This window comes from Pan troglodytes, chromosome 9 (genome assembly GCF_028858775.2).
Source record: "Pan troglodytes isolate AG18354 chromosome 9, NHGRI_mPanTro3-v2.0_pri, whole genome shotgun sequence".
Classification (NCBI taxonomy): Eukaryota; Metazoa; Chordata; class Mammalia; order Primates; family Hominidae; genus Pan; species Pan troglodytes.
This window is the reverse complement of record NC_072407.2, coordinates 62909085-62934835: the sequence shown is the minus strand read 5'-3', so window position 1 is coordinate 62934835 and position 25751 is coordinate 62909085. Positions and strand designations below refer to the sequence as shown.

The window sequence follows — 25751 nt, the reverse complement described above, 5'->3', positions numbered from 1 at the left end:
TTACAGTGACTGAGTTCTGAATGAAATCAAATTAAAGAGTCTTGCCAGTGGGGATGTCTGGGGAGCTGCCAGACAAGTTAACAACAATTCTCTGAGAATGGGGCTTTTTTGGGGCACTTAAATCCCATTTTATCCTTTCCTGTGGTTGTTAGGCCGTTTTTTTCCCACAGGTACTATGGTTGCAAGGCTGTTACTTTTAAAGGCTACTGAGGAGATAGGGTAAGACGGATGGGAATAGGGCACGCTGCAATACCATAGAGCTCACTGTTCTTACCATGATTTGGCCATTTAACTTGAATAAATGCTTATTGGATTGTCGTAGGTCTTTGACTAATTTCCAAAGTTCTGAAAAAGTTGATTTTGACAACTTTTTCAGTATTCTCATTGCTTTTATTGAGAGATGGGTTTTTGGAGGTTCTTACTGTTCTATTCTAGAAGTACTCTTTTCAGTGTCCTCTAAAATGTTTATTTTCTGAAGGCATTTGATATTCCAAATGTTGGAAACCAACATTTCAGAACTAAATTTGAATTTTTGGGTTTATAGCAGTCAGTATCCCCATATCACAAGTATGATCTCTGAAACCCTTTTAGTTTATATATTTCCTCTGTTAACCTCCTGGGAGATGTAAGTCTAAAAGACTTCTTCATAGTTTTGCCAGGGCAAGTTGTTTGACTTCAATTCCACACAATATCAAGCAGAAGATGTTTCAGCATGTTTTCAGATACACTTGACCTTACTTTTGAAGCAACACTCCCGTTCACCAAGTCTAAACTTTGAACTCTCAGAGAGGGCCCTTATTATAAACTGCCTTTATCTTGATTTGACTGCCAGAAACAAAGTTACTTACTTTCTTCAGTGTGTTTTTCATGATGAAATGCTCTTATAACCCACTGGATGATTATGATTACAATGGTCATCTCTAAGATGGTGCAGAGTAGTAAATATTGTAAAAGCATCATACCAACCATCTGAATAAAAAATCTTCATATTATTAACCATTTAAAATTATATAAGATCAACATTTAGAAAATCAGGAGTAAATATTCATCCTAGCAGTCTCACACAATTATGATTATTTTTGGGTATTTTCATAACAACTAAGTATGTTTTAAATTTATTGAGTACTTACATATTGTCCTCATGTATTCATTTCCTAGGGCAATATAATAAAGTACCACAAACTGGGTGGCTTAACACAACAGAAGTTTATTGTTTTATGGGTCTGGATGCCAAAAGTTCAAAATAAATGTATTGGCAGGATCATGCTCTTTCTAAGGCATATAGGAGAGAATCCTCCCTTGTCTCATCCAGGTTCTGGTAGCCCCAGGTGTTTTTGACTTGTAATAGTATAACTCCTATCTCTGCCTCTATGTTCAGATGGTGATATGGTTCATCTCTGTGTCCCCACTTAAATCTCATTTCAAACTGTAATCCCCATGTGTTGAGGGGGGATCTGGTGGGAGGTGATTAGATCATGGGGGCAGTTTCACCCATGCTGTTCTCATGATAGTGAGTGAGTTCTCATGAGACTTGATGGTTGAAAAGTCTGTGGAAGTTCCCCCTTTACTCTCTCTCTCCTGCTTCCTTTTGAAGAAGGTACTTGTTTCTCCTTTGCCTTCCACCATGATTGTACATTTCCTGAGGCTTCCCCAGCCATGTGAAACTGTGAGCCAATTAACCCTCTTTACTTTATAAATTACCCAGTCTCAGGCAGCTCTTTATAGCAGTGTGAAAATGGACTAACACAGGAAATTGGTACCTGGAGTGGGGTACTGGTATAAAGATAGCCTGAAAATGTGGAAGCAACTTTGGAACTGGGAAATAGGCAGAAGTTGGAAGAGTTTGAAGGGCTTAAAAGAAGACAGGAAGATGTGGGAAAGTTAGGAACTTCCTAGAGACTCGTTGAATGCTTTTGACTGAAATGCTGATAGTGATATGGACAATGAAGTCCAGGCTGAGGTGGTCTCAGATGGAGATGAGGAACTTTTTGGGAACTGGAGCAAAGGTCAGTCTTGCTATGCTTTAGCAGAGAGACTGGTGGCATTTTGCCCTGCCCTAGAGATTTGTGGAACTTTGAACTTGAGAGAGATGATTTAGGGTATCTGGCGGAAGAAATTTCTAAGCAGCAAAGTGTTTAAGAGGTGACCTGTTTTTTTCTAGAGGTGTGTTCACATATGTGTGAGCAAAGAGATTATCTGAAGCTGGAAGTTGTGTTTAAAAGGGAAGCAAAGCATAGAAATTTGGAAATTTTGCAGCCTGATACATGGTATAAAAGAAAAACTCATTTTCTGGGGATAAATTCAAGCCAGCTGCAGAAATTTGCATAAGTAACAAGGAACCAAATATTAATAGCCAAGACAATGGGGAAAATGTCTCCAGGGCATGTCAAACATCTTCACTGTAGCCCCTCCCATCACAGGCCTGGAGGCCTAGGAGGAAAAAATGGTTTTGTGGGCCAGGTCCAGGGCCCCTGCTGCTGCTCTGTGCAGTCTTGGGACTTGGGGCCCTGCTTCCCAGCCACACCAGCTCCAGCTGTGGCTAAAAGGGGCCAAGGTACAGCTTGGGCTGTTGCTTCAGAGGGAGCAAGCCCCAAGCCTTGGTGGCTTTCACATGGTGTTGGGCCTGTGGGTGCACCGAGGTCAGGAGTTGAGGCTTGGTGGGCTCCACCTAGATTTCAGAGGATGTATGAAAATGCCTGGATGTCCAGGAAGAAGGCTGTGACAGGGTTGGAGCCCTCATGGAGAACCTCTACTAGGGCACTGCAGAGGGGAAATGTGGGGTTGAGGCCCCCACAGAGTCCCCACTGGGGCACTGCCCACTAGACCCGTGAGAAGAGGGCCACCATTCTCCAGACCCAAGAATGGTAAATCCACTGACAGCCTCTACAACGCACCTGGAAAAGCTGCAGGCACTCAGCATCAGCCTATGAAAGCAGCTGCAGAGGCTTTACCCTGCAGAGACACAGGGGTGGAGCTGCCCAAGGCCTTGGGAGCCCACCTCTTGCATCTGTGTACCCCAGATGTGAGACATGGAGCCAAAGGAGATCATTTTGAAGCTTTAGAATTTAATAACAGCCCTACTGGGTTTCAGACTTGCATGGGACCTATGGCCCCTTTGTTTTGGCCAATTTGTCCCATTTGGAATGGGAACATTTACCTAATGCTTGTACCCCCATTGTACCTTGGAAGTAACTAACTTGTTTTTGATTTTACCGGCTCAGTGGAAGGAAATTTCCTTGTCTCAGGTGAGACTTTGAACTTAGACTTTTGAATTAATGCTGGAATGAGTTTGAATCATGCTGGGAGGGCATGATTGTGTTTTGAAATGTGAGCAGGAGATGAAGTTTGGGAGGGGCCAGGGATGGAATAATATGGTTTGGCTCTGTGTCCCCACCCAAATCTCATCTCGAATTGTAATCCCCACGTGTTGAGGGAGGGACCTGGTGGGAGGTAATTGGATCATGGGAGTGGCTCCCCCATGCTGTTTCATGGTAGTGAGTGAGTTCTCATGAGATATGGTGGTTTAAAAGTCTGTAGCTGTTCCCCTTTTGCTCTCTCTCCTGCCTCCTTGTGAAGAAGGTACTTGCTTCTCCTTTGCCTTCTGTCATGACTATAAGTTTTGTGAGGCCTCCCGAGCCATGCAAAACTGTGAGTCAATTAAACCTCTTTCCTTTATAAATTACTCTGTCTCAGTCAGTTCTTTATAGCAGTGTAAAAACGAACTAATACACAGTGCCATCTTCCTTATGTACCTATGTCCAAATTTCTCTCTTATAAGAATACCAATCATACTGGATTAATGACCTACCTACCCCTGTATGACCTCATCTTAATTTAGCTTATTATACCTGGAATAATCCCATTCCCCCAAAATGTCACATTCTGAGGTGCCATGGGTTAGGACTGCAACATATATGTTTCGGTATCACAATTCAACCCATAACAGTCTGCCTCTAGTTCCCCTCAATTCATGTCCTTCCCATGTGCAAAATATATTCAGCTAATTTCAACATCTCCAAAAGTTGTAACCCACTCTAGAATCAACTCTATGTCCAAACTTGTCCTAAATATTATAAAATCAAAAATCCTCAAATCTCATCATCTAAATCAGTTATAGCATCTAGATTCATGCTAGAAATCATCACTTATAGCATGATTCATCTTGGGGCAAAAATTCCTCACTATCTGTGGACTTGTGAAGCCAGAAAACTAGTAATCTACTTCTAAAATACAATGGTGGGACTGGCAGAGGATAGTCATTTCGATTTCCAATAGAGAAAATAAGAAAGAAAGAAGTGGGCAGCAGACCTAAGCAAGTCCAAAACCCAATAGAGAAAATTTTGTTAGATTTTTGAGGCCTGAGGATAATCCTCTGTGGTTCTGTCTTCTGAGTCAGCTAGGGGACAGCCCTATTCTTTGTCACCCTGGGGTGGGGACCCCACTCCCTCAGCCCACTGGGGCAGTATTTTAACTCTTTAGGCTATTGTTGTCTCAGCCTGTATTGTATAAAAAGTGCAAATATTTGTGACATAAAATGTCTTTCTATCTTTCCTCCTTCTTGGTTTTCTCTGTTGCTTATGTAAATAATATATTAGTTCTATATTTTATGCTAATTTTAATGGTTTTTATGTACACATACTTCATCTGTGATTTATTTTTATTTGTGGTACAAAGTAGGTGTCCATTATTATTTTCTTGAAAATCAATAGCTTATTGATTTAATACTGTTTTTTTCCAATTTCATCCTTTCTCTATTGACTGGTCATGTTATCACCTATAAAATAATATGTGTTCACTTATACTTAGATTTATTTTTCAACTCTCTATTCTGTGCTTTGTTAAATTTTCCTTTTAGTGTGTAAATACTGTACTATTTTTATAATAGCCTAATAACAAGTTTTAATATCTAGTGCAGCAAATTATCTGATCCTCCTCAATCACTATGTAACTTCTAGACTTTCTTGGCATTTTTATGCAATTATTCATCTATCTATATGCATTTTAGAGTAATTTTATTGCATGACTTCCAAAATGCTGTTGAGATTCTAAATGGAATTGCATCACAATTATGTGTTAATTTGCAGAAACTTGCAATTTTATGATTTTGTAAATTCGCATTCAAGAACATAATTTTTCAAAGTATTCAGTCCTTTTTAAATGCTTCTTATTAAACATTTATAGTTTTGCTGTTATTTTGATTTTTTTTTTAATTTCAATATTTAAGTGGTTATTTCTAGTGTAAAGACAATCTATTAATTTTTGCAGGTTTTTCTTTTATCCAGCCACCTCTCTAAACTGTTTGACTTCTGCAGTTGTTTTTCAGGTAGGTCTTTGGGGTTTCTAAGTATTCTATCAGTTTATCTTAACGATAATTTTAATCTCTCTTTGAGGTTTATAGTGCATCACGATTTTTGAGAAAAACTTATTTTTCAATGTGCTTATAGCAAGAATGTAGAGAAAATACAGTTTATCTTTACATTTCTATGCCAAAGATAATTGACACATTTGGTGGCCTTTTCTATGCCTTACTCACTTCAACATACATCATTCACCATAATTTTTCATTTATATTAAAATTTTGATCTAATTATTATTAAAATTGGTACTTACGTTTGACCAATTGTATGTGGTTGCATTTAATGCAAAAGTTGCAGTCTCCATGCTTAATAGAATTATACCAAGTGTAGTCACACAAATAGTTATGCTGTTCATTACAATTGCTAAAGTAAGCTGTAATAGACATACAAAGAAAAATTGGTTATGGACAGCATAAACAGATGTTGCTGAAGCAATCAGTCTGTCCTACTGGCTTGAACATTCAAGTTAAAGTTTTAAAAATCTGACTTTCTTTGATTGTCACAGAGGTTGATATCAGGAGTCCACCTCAAATTTGTCTAGAAGCTAGTAGGATAATTTTTTTTTTCAGAGGGAATATTTATTTATTCATTAATTATACAATGCCTACAATGTACTAAACCTCAGGTTTCTACTCAAGGAGCTTTTAATCTAATGGGGGAGATATAATTACAAGCACAATTTCATTTAATAAAATTTAATACATTTAATACATTTAATACATGTCATGTATTAATACATATATGTATTAGTCATGTATAAATAATACATTTAATACATGGCATACTAAAGGAGGAATAATCTAGTATATTGTGATTAGGATTTTCAATTTTAGCTTTGTGAATATGTAGAACTATGCTGCTGGAGTTGTCAACTAAAAAGATTCATCCTTAGTACAAAGTCAGATTGTGGTATGCTTAGAATGCCTCTGCACACTTATCCTATGTCCATTAATGAGGATAGAGAGGCTTATGAACCAGGATAACTTAAGAAGGTATCTATGTTCCTAAAAATTCTAATAAATTATTTATAGAATTAAGTGTACAGCATTATTATTTTTGGAGAGTCCCACTTCCAGCATAAGAATGGGAGGAACTCAACCAGCTCCCCAGCCAAATTTGTAAAAATTATTTCAAAAATCTTAATCCTTTAAAACCTCTGTACTCTGTAAACCTTTTTAATGGAATATAGCAAATAAAGGAACATTTATCCAAGAAAATCTACTCAGTAAATGCTGTAAGAGTTTCTGGTATGGTATCTGAACCAAGATCTGCACCCTCCCTCCCTCCTCTCAGATCAGCAAGACCACTCTAGATTGGAATAGCCAAAAACACAGGGCTCCCTTTCCTCAAAGATCCCAGTCAGAGTGCTATACTATCTTCTCAGGAAGGGTAGGCCATCTAATTAGCCTTTCTGGTCCTGCCCAAATACTAACACTTGAGGCTAAGTACCAAGTGAATGCAGCCAAGAGATGGGTGATCTCTTCTACCCAGCTTTTACTCATGGGATGGAGACTCTATAATACTGGGCTCTAATTGACCTTTTTCTGGCTTTGGGGTAAGGGTTTCACATCATGAGAGGCAAGTTGAGAGGAACTGGGGCTTCTGTCCCCTCCCCCATTCACCAAACCCTCAACTCTTAAAGAGAAAGACTCCGTTGTCCCTACCCACTTCCTCACGCCTGCACCAGATCCTTAGCTCAGAGATGTTGGGAGAGAAATAGGCTATAGAATAGAAATCTCCACTCTGTTCCCAAAGGAGATGACTTCATTTGTAGCATGTGGAGAAGTTTAGGCTTACAAGTACTCTCAAAAACAGTGGAAGTTGTGGTAAAAGGCACTTGGTAGGTGTTCACAGATACATTTTAGATACAGGCTAAACTGTAGGCCCACGAGTTTCCCAGAGAGAAATGGGAAAAGGGGAAGCTAGGAAGAGCCCTTTTGGAGTCAGAACAAATCTCAAACACTGATTTTGGGAGCTATCCCCTCAAAGGAGCTCAAATTTGTTTGGGTTAGTCTGTGAAGCAGTTTTTGCCTCAGAACAACCAGCAAGCACTAGCAGAGCTTAACAGCTGGGTATGGTTAGGGAAAGAGACAAAGAGCCTTTCCAAGATAAATGTCATCCCAGGGTGACTGTGGGCATCACAAGCCTGTACCCTATAAGGGGCAACATCAAAGCTTAACAGTGAGGATGGAGAAATAGACTTCACTGAAACAACCTAGACAGTTTTTTTCTAATCAAGTAAATAACAATAAGTCCTGGTGTGGGGGATGAGTACCCAGAGTTGCTATAATATATTATCGAAAATGCCCAGTTTCCAGCAAAACAATTACATAATAGGCAACAATATAAAACAGGCAATGAAACAGGCAAGTCTGACCCATAGATGATATAAACTGTAGGCAACAAAAACTGTGAGAGACCAGATATAATATTTAATAAACAAATGTTTCAAAATAGTCATTATAAAGATGTTTGAGCACTTAAGTAAGCCACGATTAAGGAAGTAAAGGAAGGTGTGATAACAATATTGCATCAAATAGAGAATATCAATAAAGATATATAAATCATTTTTAAAACGCCAAATGGAAATTCTGGAGTTGAAAATTATAACAGCTAAAATAAAAAATTCGTTAGAGTGGCACAACAGTAGATTTGAAGTGGCAGAAGAAAGAATTAGTGAATTTCAAGATAGATTGATAGAGATTATGCAGTCTGAAAGACAGAGAGAAAAGTGAATGAAGAAATATGAATAGAGACTTAGAGAAATGTGAAATACCATTAAGGAAACAACATACACATAATGAAAGTACCAGAAAAGGGGAGAAAGAGAAAGAAGCAGAAAATATATTCAAAGAAATAATGCCTGAAAATTTTCCACATTTATTCAAAGCCATTAATCTATACCGCCTAGGAATCTCAACAAATCCCAAGGAAGAAACTCACAAAGAAATCCACAAGTAGACATATCACAGTAAAAACGCTGAAAGCCAACAAAGAGAAAATCTTGAAAGCAGCAAGAGAAAAATGACTTGAGACATACAAGGGAACTCCAATAAGATTAACAGCTGACTTCTAATCAGAAACATTGAAACCCAGAAGGTAGTGGGATAACAAATTCAAAGGGTTCAAAGAAAAAAAAGACCTATCAACCAAGAATCCTACTTCTAGCAAAGCTATCTTTCAAAAATGAAAACAAAATAAAGACATTTGCAGATGAACAAAATCTGAAAGAATTTGTTGCTAGCATGCCTTACAAAAAATACTAAAGAAAATTCTTCAGACCGAAAGCAAGTGACTACAGATAGTAATTTGAATCTCATGAAAATATAAAGATCACTGACAAAAGAAAATTATACAAATATAAAAGAAAGTGTAAATGCAAATTTATCCTCTTTCTTCTACTAACTTATTTAAAAAGCAATCATATGAAACAATATGTATGTAACGTATTGTTGGGTCTATAACATAGGGAAATGCAATATATTTGCCAATAACAGCAAAAGTGGGGGGAGAGGAGCAAATGTATTTTAAGCTAAGGAATCAACATCTAGGAGTTTAACTCTAGATGTTAAACTTGAACCCACAGGAACAAATTAGGAGAACAAGAAATTATAAATAAAAAATTTCTGGTAAATAATAAATTGTAATGGTAAATAGATAAATGGTAAATAACAAAAACTGTAAATGTATACTTGTTCCTTTTCTTCTCTTTGCTTCTTTAAAAGAGATAGAATTATATAAAGTAATAATCATAATGTTATGTTTGTAACATTCATAGATGTAATACATCAATAATATCACATAAAGAGGTATTGAAATAGAGCTATACAGGGATAATGTTTCTATATTTCACTGGAATTAAATTAGTATAAATATGAAGCAGATTTTGATAAGTTAAAATATGATGAGCCTTAGAGCGACAATTAATGAAATAACTGAAATATACAGTAAAAAATTATTAAAAATTAAAATACTACATTAGAAAATATCCACTTAGCCAAAAAATAAAGCAGTCAAGGCAGAATAGAGAAACAAAAAACATAAAACATGGAGAAAAAGTAAAATGTCAAATGCAAGCCCAACTATTTCAATATAAGATTAAATGTGAATTAATAAAACAATTCAATTAAAAGCAGAGATTGTCAGACTGGATACAAAAACCAGATCCAACTATGTGCTGTCTATGGGAGAAACACTTTAGATTCAAAGACACAAAAAGAATGAAAACAAAAAAATAGAAAAATATTTGTAATCCAAAGAACAAACACAAGAAAGCTAGAATGGTTATACTAATACCAGACAAAATATATTTTAAAAATGTTGGCTGGGCATGGTGGCTCATGCCTGTAATCCCAGCACTTTGGGAGGCCGAGGCGGGCAGATCACGAGGTCAGGAGATGGAGACCATCCTGGCTAACATGGTGAAACCCCGTCTCTACTAAAAATACAAAAAATTAGCTGGGCGTGGTGGTGGGTGCCTGTGGTCCCAGCTACTCGGAAGGCTGTGGCAGGAGAATGGTGTGAACCCAGGAGGCGGAACTGGCAGTGAGCAGAGATGGGGCCACTGCACTCCAACCTGGGCAACAGAGCGAGACTCCGTCTCAAAAAAAAAAAAAATGCTACTAGAGATAGAGAGGAACATTTTATAATGGTTATAAACATATATTTTCTAAGAACAGAGGCTTGAAATACACAAAGCAGAACCAGACAGAAACAAAGAAAGAAACAGACAATTTAACAATAATAGTTAGGGACTTCAATGACCCACTTTTAATGATGAGTAGAGCAACAAGGCAGAAGATAAACAAGGAAATAGAAGATTTGAACAACATTATAAACCAACTAAACCTAACAGACATCTATAGAACATTTCACCCAACAACAGAAGAATACACGGTTTTCTGAACTGCACATGGGACATTCTTTGGAATAGACCAGAGTTTAGGGCATAACACATTTTAATAAATTTAAAAGGCTAGAAATAGTAAAGTATTTTCTCTAAGTACAATGGAACAAAATTAAAATTAATAACACAAATTTGGGAAACCCCAAATATGTGGAAATTAACAACATACTCCTAAATAACCAAGGGATTAAAGAAGAAATAAAAAGAAAATTAGAAAATACTTTGAGATGAATGAAAATGAAGATACAGCATATCAATGCTTATAGGATGCAGCTAAATTAGTGCTTAGATAGAAATTTATAGCTGTAAATGCCTATACTAAAAAAGAAGACCCCAAATCAATAACCTAACTTCCCATCTTAAGATAATGAAAATTAAAAAAACCATATCAAACCTGAAGAAAGCAGAAGGAAATAAAGTAGTAAAGATTAAAGTGAAAATTATTTACAAGCAACATAGAAAAACAATAGATAAAATCAATGAACACAAAAGTTGATTCTTTGAAAGATGAACAAAATTGAAAAGACTTTAATGAGACTAAAGAAAAATAGAGAAGTCTCAAATTAGTACAATCAGAAATGAATGTGGAAACATTACTACAAACCTTATAGAAATAAATGTGATTATGAAAGAATACTATGAACAATTATATGCCAACAAATTAGATAACCTGCTGAAATGGACAAGTTCCTAGAAACATGCAAACTATTAAAACTGACTAAGGAAGAAATAGAAAATCTGAATAGACTATAAAAAATTAAGATATTTAAATTTATAATCAAATCTTTTATGAAGTGCAGACCCAGATTTCTTCAGTGGTGACTTCTACCAAATATTTAAAGAATTACCTTCTTCACAAACTCTTCTAAGAATAGAAGAGGAGGGAACACTTCCTAACTCGTTCTGTGAGGCCACTATTACCCTGAGATCAAAATCAGACTAATGCATCACAACAAAAGAAAACTAAAAACCATGATCTCTTATGAACACGAACACAAAAATCTTCAACAAAATGTTAGTAAACTCAATACAGCAGCACAGAAAAAGAAATATGCAGGCTTACCTTGGAGATATTGCAGCTTCAGATTCAGGCCACTGCAATAAAATGAATATTTTAATAGATTAACAGATGAATTTTTTAGTTTCCCAATGCATATAAAAGTTATGCTGGCCGGGCGCGGTGGCTCATGCCTGTAATCCCAGCACTTTGGGAGGCCGAGGCAGGTGGATCACAAGGTCAGGAGATCAAGACCATCCTGGCTAACACGGCGAAATCCCGTCTCTACTAAAAATACAAAAAAATTAGCCAGGCGTGGTGGCAGGTGCCTGTAATCCCAGCTACTTGGGAGGCTGAGGCAGGAGAATGGCATGAACCCAGGAGGCGGAGCTTGCAGTGAGCCGAGATTGTGCCACTGCACTCCAGCCTGGGGGACAGAGAGAGACTCCACCTTAAAAAAAAAAAAAAGTTATGCTACTGTTTACAGTTTATTGTAGTCTATTAAGTGCGCAAGTGTGCAATAGCTTTATGTCTAAAAATGTACTTAATTTAAGAATATTTTATTGCTAAAAAAAGCTAATGATCACCTAAGCCTCAGTGAGCTGTAATGTTTTTGGTGGTGGAGGGTCTTGCCTTGATGTTGTTGGCTGCTGACTGATCAGGGTGGTGTTTACTGAAGGTTGGGGTCCTTGTGGCAATTTCTTAAGATTAGATAACATGAAGTTTGCTGCACCCATCAACTCTTCTTTCCCCAAAAGTTTCCTCTGTTGTACGCAATGTTTTTTGATAGCATTTTATCCACCATACAACTTCTTCCAAAATTGGAGTCAATCCTCTCAAACCCTGACAGTGCTTTATCAACTAAGCTTATGTAATATTCTAAATTCTTCATTGACATTTCAGCAATGTTCATAGCATCTTCACTGGAGTAGAATCCACCTGAAGAAAGCACTTTCTTTACTCATCCATAAGAAGCAACTCCTTATCCATTAAAGTTTTATCAGGAGATTACAGCAATTCAGTCACATCTTCAGGCTTCCCTTCTTGCTATTTCCATCCCATCTGCAGTGATTTCCTCCGCCGAGGTCTTGAACCCCTCAAAGTTATTCATGAGAGGTAGTATCAACTTCTTCCAAAGTCCTGCTAATGTTGCTATCTTGACCTCCTCCTGTATGTCATTAATGTTCTTAATGTCATCTAGAATGGTGAATCTTCCAGAAGCTCTTCAATTTACTTTGCCGAGATCTATCAGCGGAATCACTAGCTATGACAGCTGTAGTCTTACAAAATGTGTTTCTTAAATAACAAGACTTGAAAGTACAAATTACTCCTTGATTCATCACTGCAAATTGGATGTTATGTTAACAGACATGAAAACACATGTGACCAGGTGCACTGTCAATGAGCAGTAATATTTTAAAAGGAAGCTTTTTTCCTGAGTAGTAGTTCTAATATTGAATTTAAATTATTCTGTAAATCATGCTGTAAACAGATGTGCTGTTATCCATGCTTTCTTATGCCATTTACAGACCATAAGCAGAGTAGAGTAATTCTTAAGGGCCCTAGAATTTTCAGTATAGTAAATGAGCATTAGCTTCAACTTACAGTCATCAGCTGCATTAGCCTCTAACAAGAGAGTCAGCCTGTCCTTTGAAGCTCTGAGCCCAAGCATTGTCTCTAGCTGGGAAAGTCCTATAAGACGTCTTCTTCCAATATAAGGCTGTTTTATCTACATTGAAAATCTGTTGTTTAATACAGCCACCTTCATCAATTATTTTAGCTAGATCTTCTGGATAACTTGCTGCAGCTCCTACATTATCACTTGCTGTTTCACCTTGTATTTTTATGTTATGGAGACAACTTCTTTCCTTAAACCTCATGAATCAACCTTGCTAGCTTCAAACTCTTCTTCTGAAGCTTCTTCATCTCTCTCTGTCTTCACAGAATTGAAAAGAGCCAATTAGGGCCTTGCTAGGGATTAGGCTTTGGCTTAAGGAAATGCTGTAGTTGGTTTAATCTGTCCAGACCACTAAAACTTTCTCCACATCAGCAACAAGCTTGTTTTGTTTTCTTATCACTTGTGTGTTAACTCAAGCAGCACTTTTCATTTCCTTCAAGAATTTTTCCTTTACATTCACACCTATGTTAATGGTTGGGTGCAAGAGGATTAACTTTGGCCTATCTCAGCTTTCTATATGCCTTCCTCATAAGCTTAATCATTTATAACTTTTGACTCAAGAGAGAGATGTGTGGCTCTTTTTTCACTTAACATTTAGAGGCCATTGTATGGTTATTAATTGGCCTAATTTCAATGTTGTTGTATCTCAGAAAATAGAGAAGCCCAAGGAGATGGAGAGAGACAGGGGTAAGGATGGTTGGTAGAGCAGTCAGAACGCACATATTTATCAATTAAATTTGTTATCTTATATAGACACAGTTTATGGTATGCCAAAACAATAACAATGTTAATATCAAAGGTCACCGATCACAGATCACTATGACAAATATAATAATCATAAAGGTCACTGATCACAGATCACTATGACAAATATAATTAATTGGCCTAATTTCAATGTTGTTGTATCTTAGAAAATAGAGAAGCCCAAGGAGATGGAGAGAGACAAGGGTAAGTGTGGTTGGTAGAGCAGTCAGAATGCACATATTTATCAATTAAATTTGTTGTCTTATATAGACACAGTTTATGGTATGCCAAAACAATAACAATGTTAATATCGAAGGTCACCGATCACAGATCACTATGACAAATATAATAATCATAAAGGTCACTGATCACAGATCACTATGACAAATATAATAATCATAAAAAAGTTTGAAATATTGTGAGAATTACCAAAAGGTGACACGGAGACATGAAGTGAGCACGTGATGTTGAAGAAACAGCTTTGCTTGATGCAGTGTTATTATAAACCTTCACTTTGTAAAAAACCTCATTATCTGTGAGGTGCAATAACGCAAAGCACAATAAAACGAGGTATGCTTGTACACCGTAAGCAAGTGTGATTTATTCCACAAATGCAAGGCTGGTTTTATCTTATACAATTAATGTCATATGCCATATCAATAAAATAGAAAAACACACATATGATCATCTCAATTGATGTAGACAAAGCATTTGGTGAAAATCCTTCACTGTTTTATGATAAAAACACACAAAATACTCAGAATAGATGGGATCTTTCTCAACCTGATAAGGAGCATCTAATAAAAACCCACACCTAACACACTTATTGGTGAAAGACTCAATGCTTTCATGAGGAATAAGATGGTGAGACATGCTCTCATTATATCTATTCAACCTTGTATTAGAAATTCTAACCAGGGCAGTTTGGCAGTAAAGAAAACCCAAAAGGCATTCAGAGAGTCCAGTTTTATTATTCTGTGTATGGATGGCCAATGATCCCAGCACCATTATTGAACAGGGACTCCTTACCCCATTGCTTATTTTTGTTGACTTTGTTGAATACCAGTTGGTTGTGGGTGTGCAGATTTATTTCTGAATAAACTATAGAAATAAAACAATATCTATTCACATGTTCTTTAAAAAAATTCAACTTTCATTTTAGATTCAGGGGGCACATGTACAGTTTTGTTATTTGGGTGTATTTTATAATGCTGAGGTTTGGGGTACGATTGATCCCATCACCCAGTTAGTACCCAAGAGGTAGTTTTTAAAACTTTCTTCCCTCCTGCCTTCCCCCAGTAGCATTCATCAATGTCTATTTTCTTATCTTTATGTACATATGTACCCAACGTTTTGCTCCCACTTATTATAACCCCACTGGCATTTGGTTTTCTGTTTCTGCATTAATTCACCTAGGACAATGGCCTCCAGCTGCATCCATATTGCTGCAAAGGACATGATTTCACTCTTTTTTATGGCTGTGTAGTATTTCATGGTATGCATATATATATGTATGTATGTATGTGTGTATATATATATATATATATATATATATATATATATCACATTTTCTTTACCCAATTCACCATTGATGGGCACCTGGATTTATCCCATGTCTTTGCTATTGTGAATAGTGCTGTGATGAACATGTAAATGCATGTCTTTTTGGTAAAATGATTTATTTTCCTTTGGGTGTATATGCAGTAATGGGATTGCTGGGTCAAGTGGTAGTTTTATTTTTAGTTCTTTAGAAATTTCCAGATGCTTTCCATAGGGACTGAGCTAATTTACTTTTCCACCAGCAGTGTATAAGTGTTCCCTTTGTCTGCATTCTCACCAATATCTATTTTTTGACTTTTTAGTAATAGCCATTCTGACTGGTATGAGATGTTATCTCATTTGGTTTTGGTTTACATTTTCCTGACAATTAGTGATATTAAGCATTTTTCATGTTTGTTGGCTGCTTGTATGTCTTCTTTTTAAGAAGTGACTGTTCATGTCATTTGCCCACTTTTTAATTTGGTTATTTGTTTTTTGCTTGTTGAATTGTTTAAGTTACTTATAGATTCTGAGTATTTGTCCTTTGTAGGACGTATAGTTTGCAAATATTTTCTCCCATTCTGCAGGTTGTCTGTTTAGTTTAATAGTTTCTTTTTTTTGCTGTGCAGAAGAAAGTCTTTAGTTTAATTAGGTCCCATTTGTCAATTTTTGTTTTTGTTGCAATTGATTTTGAGGGTTCGGTTTTATTATTCTGTATATGGATGGCCACTTATCCCAGCACCATTACTGAATGGGGAATCCTTACCCAGTTGCTTATTTTTGTTGACTTTGTTGAATATAAGTTGGTTTTGGGTGTGCAGATGTATTTCCAAATTCTCTATTTGGTTCCACTGATCTATGTGCCTGTTTTTGCACCAGTACCAGCATGGTACTGGTTAGTTACTATACCCTTGTAGTATACTTTGAAGTCAGGTAATGTGGATGCTTCTGGCTTTATTCCTTTTGATTAAGATTGCTTTTGCTATTTGGGTTCTTTTTTGATTCCATACGAATTTTAGAAATACTTTTTCTAATTCTGCTAAAAATGATAATTGGTGGTTTGATAGAAATAGCATTGAATCTGTAGCTTGCTTTGTGCAGTATGGCCATTTTAATGATTTTGATTCTTCTAATCCATGAGTATAAAATGTTTTTCCATTTGTTTGTGTCATATATGATTTCTTTAAGCAATATTTTGTATTAACTAGTTTTCCTTGTAGAGATCTTTCACCTCCTTGGTTAGATGTATTTCTAGGTATTTTATTACTTTTGTGGCTATTGTAAATGCAATTGCATTCTTGATTTGACTCTCAGCTTGAATGTTATGGTGTATAGAAATGTTTAGTCATAAAAATAATAAAGTACTGATATATGCTACAACATGAGTGAACTTTTACAACAATATATTGAGTGAAATAAGCCAGTTAACAAGAAATTACATATGATGTGATTCATTTTTTTTTTTTTTTTTTTGTGGGCAAACCTCATTTTAATCGCAAACGACTTAATTTACAGCACATTCAATAATGAACCAACAGGAGAGTTGCTGACTTTGTAACATATGAATATATAAAAATCCCTTGCAATTCAGGTAGTCAAGGTAAAAAGCGCATACAAGGAAGGCAATCCTCATTTTTCTGAAAATGTTTACATTTTAAAAGGTGACTAGACATACTTGGAAGTTCAAAGCAGTAGGATGTAGCTTGCGGGGAAAGGAAAACCCTTTTCCATGTTGTTAGGCAAAAGTATATCAAATATATCCCAACTCCACTTGATAAAGTCAGTTGGATGACCTCCTTGAACCAATCTAGGGCAGAACACTTAGTAAAAGCGGGCCCTGGGTGGGGATGTGAATCCAGGAGAAGAGGGGCACCAGATCCCATGCAGCGCCGAACACATCCGTTCCACCCTCTAACACATACGAGGCACGTCACCCCATGTCCCTGGACACAAGATCCACAAGAACAGTCAGCAGATGGTCACTGCTCCCACGGCCTGGTGCTTTCTAATGGTCTTAATTCAGGCCATGGAGAAAATCCTTTACCACCAAACACAAACTGTCATTGAACTTCAGTCATAAAGGATGTTGTGGGGGAAATTCTTGTAACACATATATAAGGACTTCTATTTACCTAATTAGAACAATGATTACACAATTGACATTCCTTTTCCATAAGGTTTTGTTCTCTATGCTGGAATGGCTGAAGAAAAAGTTGTCTATTTTTCGTTTTATTTTACATTTTCAAAAGAGAGGGAACAGAGAGAAAAATGCCCAACTTTGGGGCCCAGCAGGTACAAAAGCAGACTTCTAGGTCCATCAGATTTGGGGGAAGTTTCAATGCCTAAGGAAGGTTAGTGAAGCCCGTTATATCCCCAATCGTACAGGAAGAATTCTACAGTTAATCTATCACAGTGTTCTAGCAAAGCATATGTTGAAAACTACAGTTTTCAATCTAACATCTAAATTTTAAAAAGTAGCATTTCAGCAACAAACAAGCTCAGAGAGGCTCATGGCAAAAGTGAAATAACAGAACTATTGCTCAGATGTCTGCAAAGTCAAGCTGCTGCCCTCAGCTCCGCCCACTTGAAGGCTTAGGCAGACACGTAAGGTGGCGGTGGCTCCTTGGCAGCACCATTCACAGTGGCATCATCATACGGGGGTAGCAGCACCGTAGTGTCATTGCTGGTAACATAAACCAGGACATCAGAGGAGTTCCTACCATTGATGTATCGGTAGCAGTTCCAAACACAGCTAATCAAGTAACCCTTAAAAGTCAAGATAATGCTAATAAACAGAAGAATAATAAGGACCAAACAGGTAGGATTCACTGACATGACATCATCTCTGTAGGGAAAATTAGGAGGCAGTTGCCGTATGTATTCCTGAATGGAGTTTGGATAAATAAGCACAGTGATTGCAACCAACATGTTCAGGGCAAAGTCAAAGATCTGGTAACAGAAGAATGGGATGATCCAGGCTGCGCGTTGCTTGTATGCTCCGTAAGTAGCCATAGCACATATCAGGATCATGAGAAGAGAAATCGCAATGGCAATGCACATGTTGGCATCATCCATGAACTCAAAGTCACCTCCCAGTTCAGAACTTGAAAAGTGATACTGATCTGGATCAGCCAGGGCACTCAATAAAATCAACAGTACCACAGCATTGATGATCAGATACCAGACGCCGAGCAGAATGGTGCCGGTGCGGACATGGCAGCACAAGCAGCAGCTGTTGGAGTAGAACCGCGTCCAGGGCGCGACCATCTTCATCGCTCCGGGCGCAGTGGCGCGAGCGCGCGCGCAAGTTTTCAGGAGCTTCGACCGCCTCGCCTGGATCCCGCCGCGCCGCTGCTGCCGGCTCCTCCGCCGCTCCGGCTCCCGGCCCGCTCGCCCGTGCGCCCGCGGGCCTGCCTCCTCGATACCCCGAGAGCTCCGAGCTTCCGATGTGATTCATTTTTAATGAAATGTCTGGAGTAGAAAAATATATGGAGACCCTATGTAGATTAGTGGCTGCCTAAGTTTGGGGAGAATGGGAAGTTGGGGATGGGAGTGATAGCCAAGGGGTACAGAGTTGCTTTTTGAGGTGATGAAAATGTTTTTGAATGGACTGTGTTAATAATTGCACATATCAGTGAATATACTAAAAACTATTGAGTTGTATGCTTAAGAAAAGAACCAATTAAGATAATACTTACATAGACCCTAAAGATTTTCCCAGGTTTACATGAAAATAAATATATATGTTTTCAGAAAAAAGTTCCTGAACTCAAATATCTGCACCCCAAAAGGAAGTCACTTAATGTATATTGTTTGAAAAAACAATTTAAAAATTATGGTACAAAAGACATATATTCTGGTGGGGCACGGTGGCTAATGACTGTAATTCCAGCATTTTGGGAGGCTGAAGTGGGTAGATCACTTGAGGTCAGGAGTTTGAGACCAGCCTGGCCAACATGATGAAACACCGTCTCCACTAAAAATACAAAAATTAGCAGGGCGTGGTGGTGGGAGCCTGTAGTCCCAGCTACTTGGGAGGCTGAGTTGGGAGGATTGCTTGTACCTGGGAGGTGGAGGTTGCAGTGAGCTGAGACTGCACCACTGCACTCCAGCCTGGGTAACAGAGCAAGATTCTGTCTCAAAAAACAAACAAACAAGCAAAAAACAAAAAAAAACTCAAACAAAAACATATATTCTACATTTATTTTCTGCTTTAACTTGAAAACATGCACATGAATAAGATATAATATTTTACTCTTTAGAACGTGATTAAACCAAGAAACTTTTCAAGTAAAAAAATTATTATTTTCTCCCCTTTTTTCTATTTTTCATGTTGGAGTGCCCTAGGGCTCAGTTCTTGTTTCTCTTTTCGTCTTTGTTGTGTTCTTTCCACTGGAGATCTCAACAAGTCTCCTGGCTTTAAATATCTTCATGTCTAAGATTCTCAACTGAATCCATCCAAATGCTCAAGACAAAACTATGGCAGCCCTTATTACGTTTTCTTTTTTTCATCACACCTATCACCTTCTAACATATTATATTATTTCCCTGTTTGTCCTGTTTATTGTTATTGCTTTTATCCTGCTATTAGAATGTAAGCTCCCTAAGGGTAATAAATTTTCATCTGTTTGTTCACTGATGCATCCTACATACATAGAACATGCCTGACATGCAGCAAATTATATATATATATATCTACACACATACACACACACACATATGTATATGTATAGATTGATTGATTGAGGTGGAGTGGGGAGATGGAAAAAGAAGGGCAGAAGACAGAGTGATGGGGATTAGGGAGAGAGTTACAAAGGGATCTAGGTTGTGACTGGAACTTGGAAATTACAATCATAATCTTCCCCCACCAATCCTCAAGTAAAAAACCCAAAACTTTTTGTGAGTTTTTGTGAAAATCAGTCAAGGGGCTGAGTTTATTCACAACTGTTTCTTTGGGTGTTGTGGAGAAAATTTGGGACAGTATGCACCAATACAGAAACTAAACTATGAGAATGCTAGTTCTGGGAGTTTACCAAATCACATGGGGGCTTTATGGGCTTTCATGTCATCTGTACTTATATCTCTGGGGATGTAAAGTTTTCCGTGGAAAAGCAACACCAGGTGACTTCTAAGTCACATGTTCACTCTGCTTGCAAACAAATTACAAAAAAAAAAAAAAAAGCTTAGAAAAAGGACTAGAATGAAAAATGATATTAACAGTGGCTACCTTGGGAATAGAAGTTAAAAAAAGTGTAATAGCTTAATGCCCATAATTATAGCTTCCAATCTGGGGCTGAGAAAAATGGCCACTCATACCACTCTGACCCTATTCTACTGAAAGAAAAAATAGGAGGACCCCTTTATCTGAAATATGAAATACAATTTCAATTTCTTCTCTTACCAGTCCCTGAAAGCAGATTTTCCCCTGGGGAAAGAGGAGAATCCACCTGTTTTTTCTCAGCGGGTTTTGATAAGCAGAGTGGTATCTGTGTGCCAGTTACTGTTCTTTTTTCTTGAGATGGAGTCTTGCTCTGTCACTCAGGCTGGAGAGCAGTGGCAGGATCTCAGCTCACAGCAACCTTTGCCTCCCAGGTTCGAGCGATTCTCGTGCCTCAGCCTCCTGAGTAGCTGGGATTACAGATGTGCGCCATTGCACCCAGCTAATTTTTGTATTTTTAGTAGAGACGGGGTTTTGCCATGTTGACCAGGCTGGTCTCGAACTCCCAACTTCAGCTGATCCGCCTGCCTTTGGCTTCCCAAAGGGCTGAGATTATAGGCATGAGCCACCCTGTGTGGCCCCAGGTACTGTTCTTTATGCTTACATACTAATTTAATCCTCACAGCAACCCTTTGAGGTACTTACTATTATTAACCACATTTTATTTTTTAAATGAGGAGAGTGAGGCACAGAGTAAAGTAATTTGCTCAGGGTTACACAGGCACTAGTAAGGCAGTCAGAATTGGAAAATTCAGGCTATCTGCCTCCAGAGCTGTGATCCTAATCACAAGGGGGCTGTGAGAGACAGGAGGGAAGTTCTAAAAGAAAAAGGACCATCCTTCGTTAGATGTGTTGTCATGATATCTGGTTTGTGTTCTAATTGGTATTTCCTGACCTGGTTTTGCTGAAGGCAATTCTCTTTTCACACATTATTTTGTCTTATCCATTCTCCTTAACTGGACACTAATTTTCTAATCTTATCCTAATTACATTTCTTCGCTTCCCAGTGCTTTGATTCTCAGGGTCGAAGTTTTGTTTGGTGGCTAGGTTTAGTGGCTCATGTCTATAATCCCTGCACTTTCGGAGACCAAGGCAGGAGTATGCCTTGAGGCCAGGAGTCCAAAACCAGCCTGGGAAACATAGCAAGACCCTTATCTCTGCAAAAAATGAAAAAACCAGGTGTGGTGGCACACACCTGCAGTCCCAGCTATTTGGGAGGCAGAGGCTGGAGGATCACTTGAGCCCAGGAGCTCCAGGTTGCATTGAGCTGTGATCACCCACTGCACACCAGCCTGGGTGACAGAGTAAGGCCTTGTCTTGAGTTTTATTTGGTTATATATGCTCGTTGAGATAGCTTGAAATGATTTATTTCATGGAAGCTCTCACGTCTGTCTCTGTATACAATAGTATTGCTCACACTGTATCCTCCTCCAACATTCATGCACAGAGGATGCACTGGAGGATATCTTTACAAAAATTAAATAATTTTTTTCATTTAAACATTTGGAAAAGTTTTTTTTCCCCAAAAAAGTTGGCCCAGCAATAATCTCTTTTTTTGTTTGTTTGCACCAAGTAACATTTTAATCTTTAGAGTTGCTCCGAATATTCTGACATACCTTATATCTTGTAACAGGCTTCTGTATTACACTACTGGATCCTGAGTTGATGAACTGGGGATAGAAATAAGCATTTATAAACACACAATGCCTTATGATAATCCCCTCAATAGCTTCTTTCCCTAGAGCCAGTGGCATTCCTAATATCCAAAGTGGCACCGAATGCATTTCTGAAGAAAGTGATTTTAACATGAAAGACCCCATTCGATGTCTGTAGTGACCACTAGTACAATTTCTAAAGCATAGATTCACTATTTCTCTGTTATAGGGATGAAAAATGTTTTAAAGTCTCTGGTCATTAATGAGACCTTTGCATAGGTGATGGGACTTAGGGAGCTCACAATGATTTTATGAGGACAAGTTGTAGGCACTTCACTTGTTTTAATTGTCATTTATTGATCCCTTGAAGTGAATTATTAGAAAATATTTCCTAGTGGCTAGTGTGGTGGCTCTCACTTGCAAGAACTACGTTTCTCCCATAATGTTATAAAAAAAATTTCATCAGTGGGAATAGTTTCAGAAAACATTACATCTGAAGATTTATAGGTTGCCTTCCACAAATATCATACCCTAAGTGCTATCATCACCCTCTGGCACTAATTGAAAGGATTGTTGTTTCTGGTATACCAAGAATTAATTTTTTTCCAGTAAATCATATACCTGTCTTCAATCTGCCTGCGGCAATAACAAAAGATGATTCAAACATACTAAGAAGGGGACTGGGGATCCTTCAGCCCAGGAAAATGAAATCCTGTCATGAAGGCAGAATCATCTTAGCTTGTGTTTGTTTGTTTTTACCTCTGACACTTCATTGCTGTGTCACTCTGTGAGAGTCACTTAAGTTCTCCAAGCCTCAGTTTCCCTGTTTGTCAAATGGAGATGAATGATAGCTATCTCATGGGGTTGTCGTGGCAATTAAGGTAAAATGAACTTGGAGTGCCTTTTGGAGATGCCTGATACATAATAGGTATAAAATTGAGTAATTATTATCTATGGCTAAATATCTGTCATATGCTCCTCTTTCATATCTTGGGCTGAGGATTCTTTCTAGATGATTTGCAATAAGTGATTAATTGTATTATTTCAGTTTAAATGATTTGTCTTTATTACATACACTCTTTCCAGAAAGTTCTCAGTGTTTGTAAATGTCTTCCACTTGAGGACTCCCACTATAAGAAAGCCTTAGAGAAAATAATGTCTTTTATGCAGAGCAGAGATCACCAGGCCCTTCTCTGGGTGAAATGACTGTACAGGGATGTCTCAGAGGCCTTTTCACAAAGCAAAAGGGACTGGGTTATACTAAATCTTCTCTCCCTTGAAGCCCTGTTTTTGGTTGAAAAGTACAAAGTTGTGGGTAAGGAGGTAATAAAACTCTCTTCTATGGAGAAATTTAACCTTGGGTAAACTTTCTGCTTCTGTAATTGGGCGTGCCCTTGGCGGGAATTTTGGCAACCGCTACCATGGAATTATTTTAATACCCTTATTCAGAACATCTACTTTAGAAATCTCTGTTTAATTTCCCCAAATTCCTCCTGTGCCTCTAGGTCTCCTTTTTTTTTTTTCTCTTTCTGTATACATTCTCTCTAAAAATTGCTTCTGTAGCCCCAGACATTAAGTTAAGGCCTTTGGATTTTTCACTCTGCAAAAGATAAGCCTTATAGTTACCCAAATAGCCACTCTCTTTATTATTCTTCAAGCATACTCCTTTAATATATTTTCCATATAGGCACCTCACCCTCTCAAGAAAATTATTAAAACATGCAACAAACATAAGGCATTTCTAAGTCTGTATTCACACAAAAATGGGCTCCTTTAAGTTAGAGATTGGGTCTTTAGCCCATTTCTAGACACCTGAATTCAATAGAAAAAAATAAATGAATTGAAAGCAATAATATCATGGTTTACTCACAAAAAATGATGACAAAAATGAGTAAATTACTACAGCAATTATAGGGATAGGACCAGAACCACCTGAATCCTCTCTTAGCAAAATCCAATGAATCCAGAGAGTTCCCAGTGCACTGTGAATCAGGCCAATCATTATTTGCACAGCCTGTGAGATGAGAGAGCCAACATTATTACTCAAGTCAAATCTATCACAGATGATTACAGTCTGGGTGACTGAGAGGTTAGGAGAGTGTTTGCTTTACCCTGGTACTTCTGAAGCAGTAGTGAAAGAATTGTGTGTCAGAGAGAAAGCAGGCTGAATAGAGAAATGGCAGCCACAGTTAGGTGGTGCGGTCTCCTCATGTATTTAAACAGGGAGTATTTGCTTTTGTTTCATAGCGACCTTTAGAGATAACTAATATTTATTTTTCTAGTTGGTTCTAGTTAAGTAAAAAGCAGAGGCCTATTTGTTTGGCCCAGGACACACAACAAAAGGAGAGCTGTTGGCTCTGAGGATCCTTAAGGTTCTCCTTGATATTTGTCTCCGTCCCATGGTTGGTTCTCTGAGGCCAGCTCCAGCCTGTAGACTCAGCTCTTGTTCTCCACTGCGAATCCCAAATAGGAACTTTTGATCTTGCCTTACTTCCCTCATCCTCTCTTGTTTGTGACTTGGACCTCAGTTTCTCTCTGCTCTGCCTGCTCCTGCAACCAGTGCTGACCTTTGTAACCAATCTGGATCACAACTCTAGACCTTGTTCAAAAAAGCAGGCAAGCAGGCCCTCTAGTGACTCCTGGTTTTCTATAGCTCTTATGTGAAGTGGTTCTCTGGGGCCTGCTTGGAGCTGGGCTTTATTCTCCAGCCAGAGTAGAACCACCTGCACACACCAGTGACTAGGATGTGTGCAACCACCGAAGGGGCCGTATTGGAGATTAAAACCCAACATCACCTGCCCTGCAACTACTTTATCCCCTGGTGCCCATTCTTTCTCTCTGATCCATTTAGGTAGTTTTAAGTGAATTAAAGCTACTTCAATCAGATTACCTTAAAATTCATGTTCACAGGGAATATATGGGTTTCTGTTCTGGTATTGAAATTATGTAAAAGTATATTATTCAGAGTTCACCAGAGAAACAGACCCTATATATTTTATATATACGTATATGTGTGTATAATATGTATTATATGTTAGTAAAAGGAAAATAAATCTTAGGACCTTATCTTCACAGGTATGGGACAAAGGACAGAACTCAAAGTTATCCCTTTGCTCACCTGAGACAAATGCATATCTGATTGCTTCCTCTGCCCTATGTTTATTTTATCTTATGTAAAAATGCAGATTTATTGGACTAGACAAATGTATATGTAACTATTCCTGTATCCCCCTCGCATGTGTAAATTGTGTATTTGGGGAATGGCTGATGAAAGACTCAAGAGGATGCAACTGCTTGCCTCTTATCTAGTCACACTCTTTAAAAAATTTCTTCCTCTTTCCTCAATACCTGCACTTTTGCCTTTGAATACTGAGGTCTCCAGACCCTCTTCAGAAAAAGTATGGGTCACAATTTTCCCCGTGGTTCTGGGTTCTTTCTCAGGCATGTCCTTAACCTTGGCAAACAAACATCTTAAAATGATTTAGACTTGCCTCAGTCGTTTTGATTTACTCTGTATCTGTACATGTACTCTGTAAATTTTGGCTGGCAAGTCCAAAATTTATAGTGTGGGCCAGCAGGCTGGAGATACGGAAGAGCTGATGGTGCAGATGAAACTTGAAGGCAGTCTTCTGGAAAATTCCTCTTGCTCCATGAAGG

At 37.9% G+C, this 25751-nt stretch overlaps 1 protein-coding gene and 1 pseudogene across 16 annotated transcripts in view; both read right to left on the bottom strand.

Annotated features, from left to right (window-relative positions):
• Nucleotides 1–25751, bottom strand: part of LOC129136426 (membrane-spanning 4-domains subfamily A member 8-like) — a 97008-nt gene that overhangs the window by 6289 nt on the left and 64968 nt on the right. For 3 of the 16 annotated variants that reach the window (XM_063784096.1, XM_063784110.1, XM_063784098.1), the window contains 5 exons: nt 23965–24108; nt 22056–22109; nt 11327–11358; nt 5611–5730; nt 849–969 (listed from right to left, as the gene is read on the bottom strand). Coding sequence is in view for 2 of the 16 variants with exons in the window: in XM_063784110.1 (XP_063640180.1) it covers nt 5721–5730; nt 11327–11358; nt 22056–22109; nt 23965–24108 (240 nt within the window). In the remaining 14 variants the exon portion in view is untranslated. Of the gene's footprint in view, nt 1–848; nt 970–5610; nt 5731–11326; nt 11359–22055; nt 22110–23964; nt 24109–25585; nt 25741–25751 lie in introns of those variants that run through there. The other 13 variants (XM_063784095.1, XM_063784109.1, XM_063784094.1 and 10 more) reach the window with 7 other exon arrangements.
• LOC451224 (lysosomal protein transmembrane 4 beta pseudogene) lies at nt 16738–18659 on the bottom strand (annotated as a pseudogene).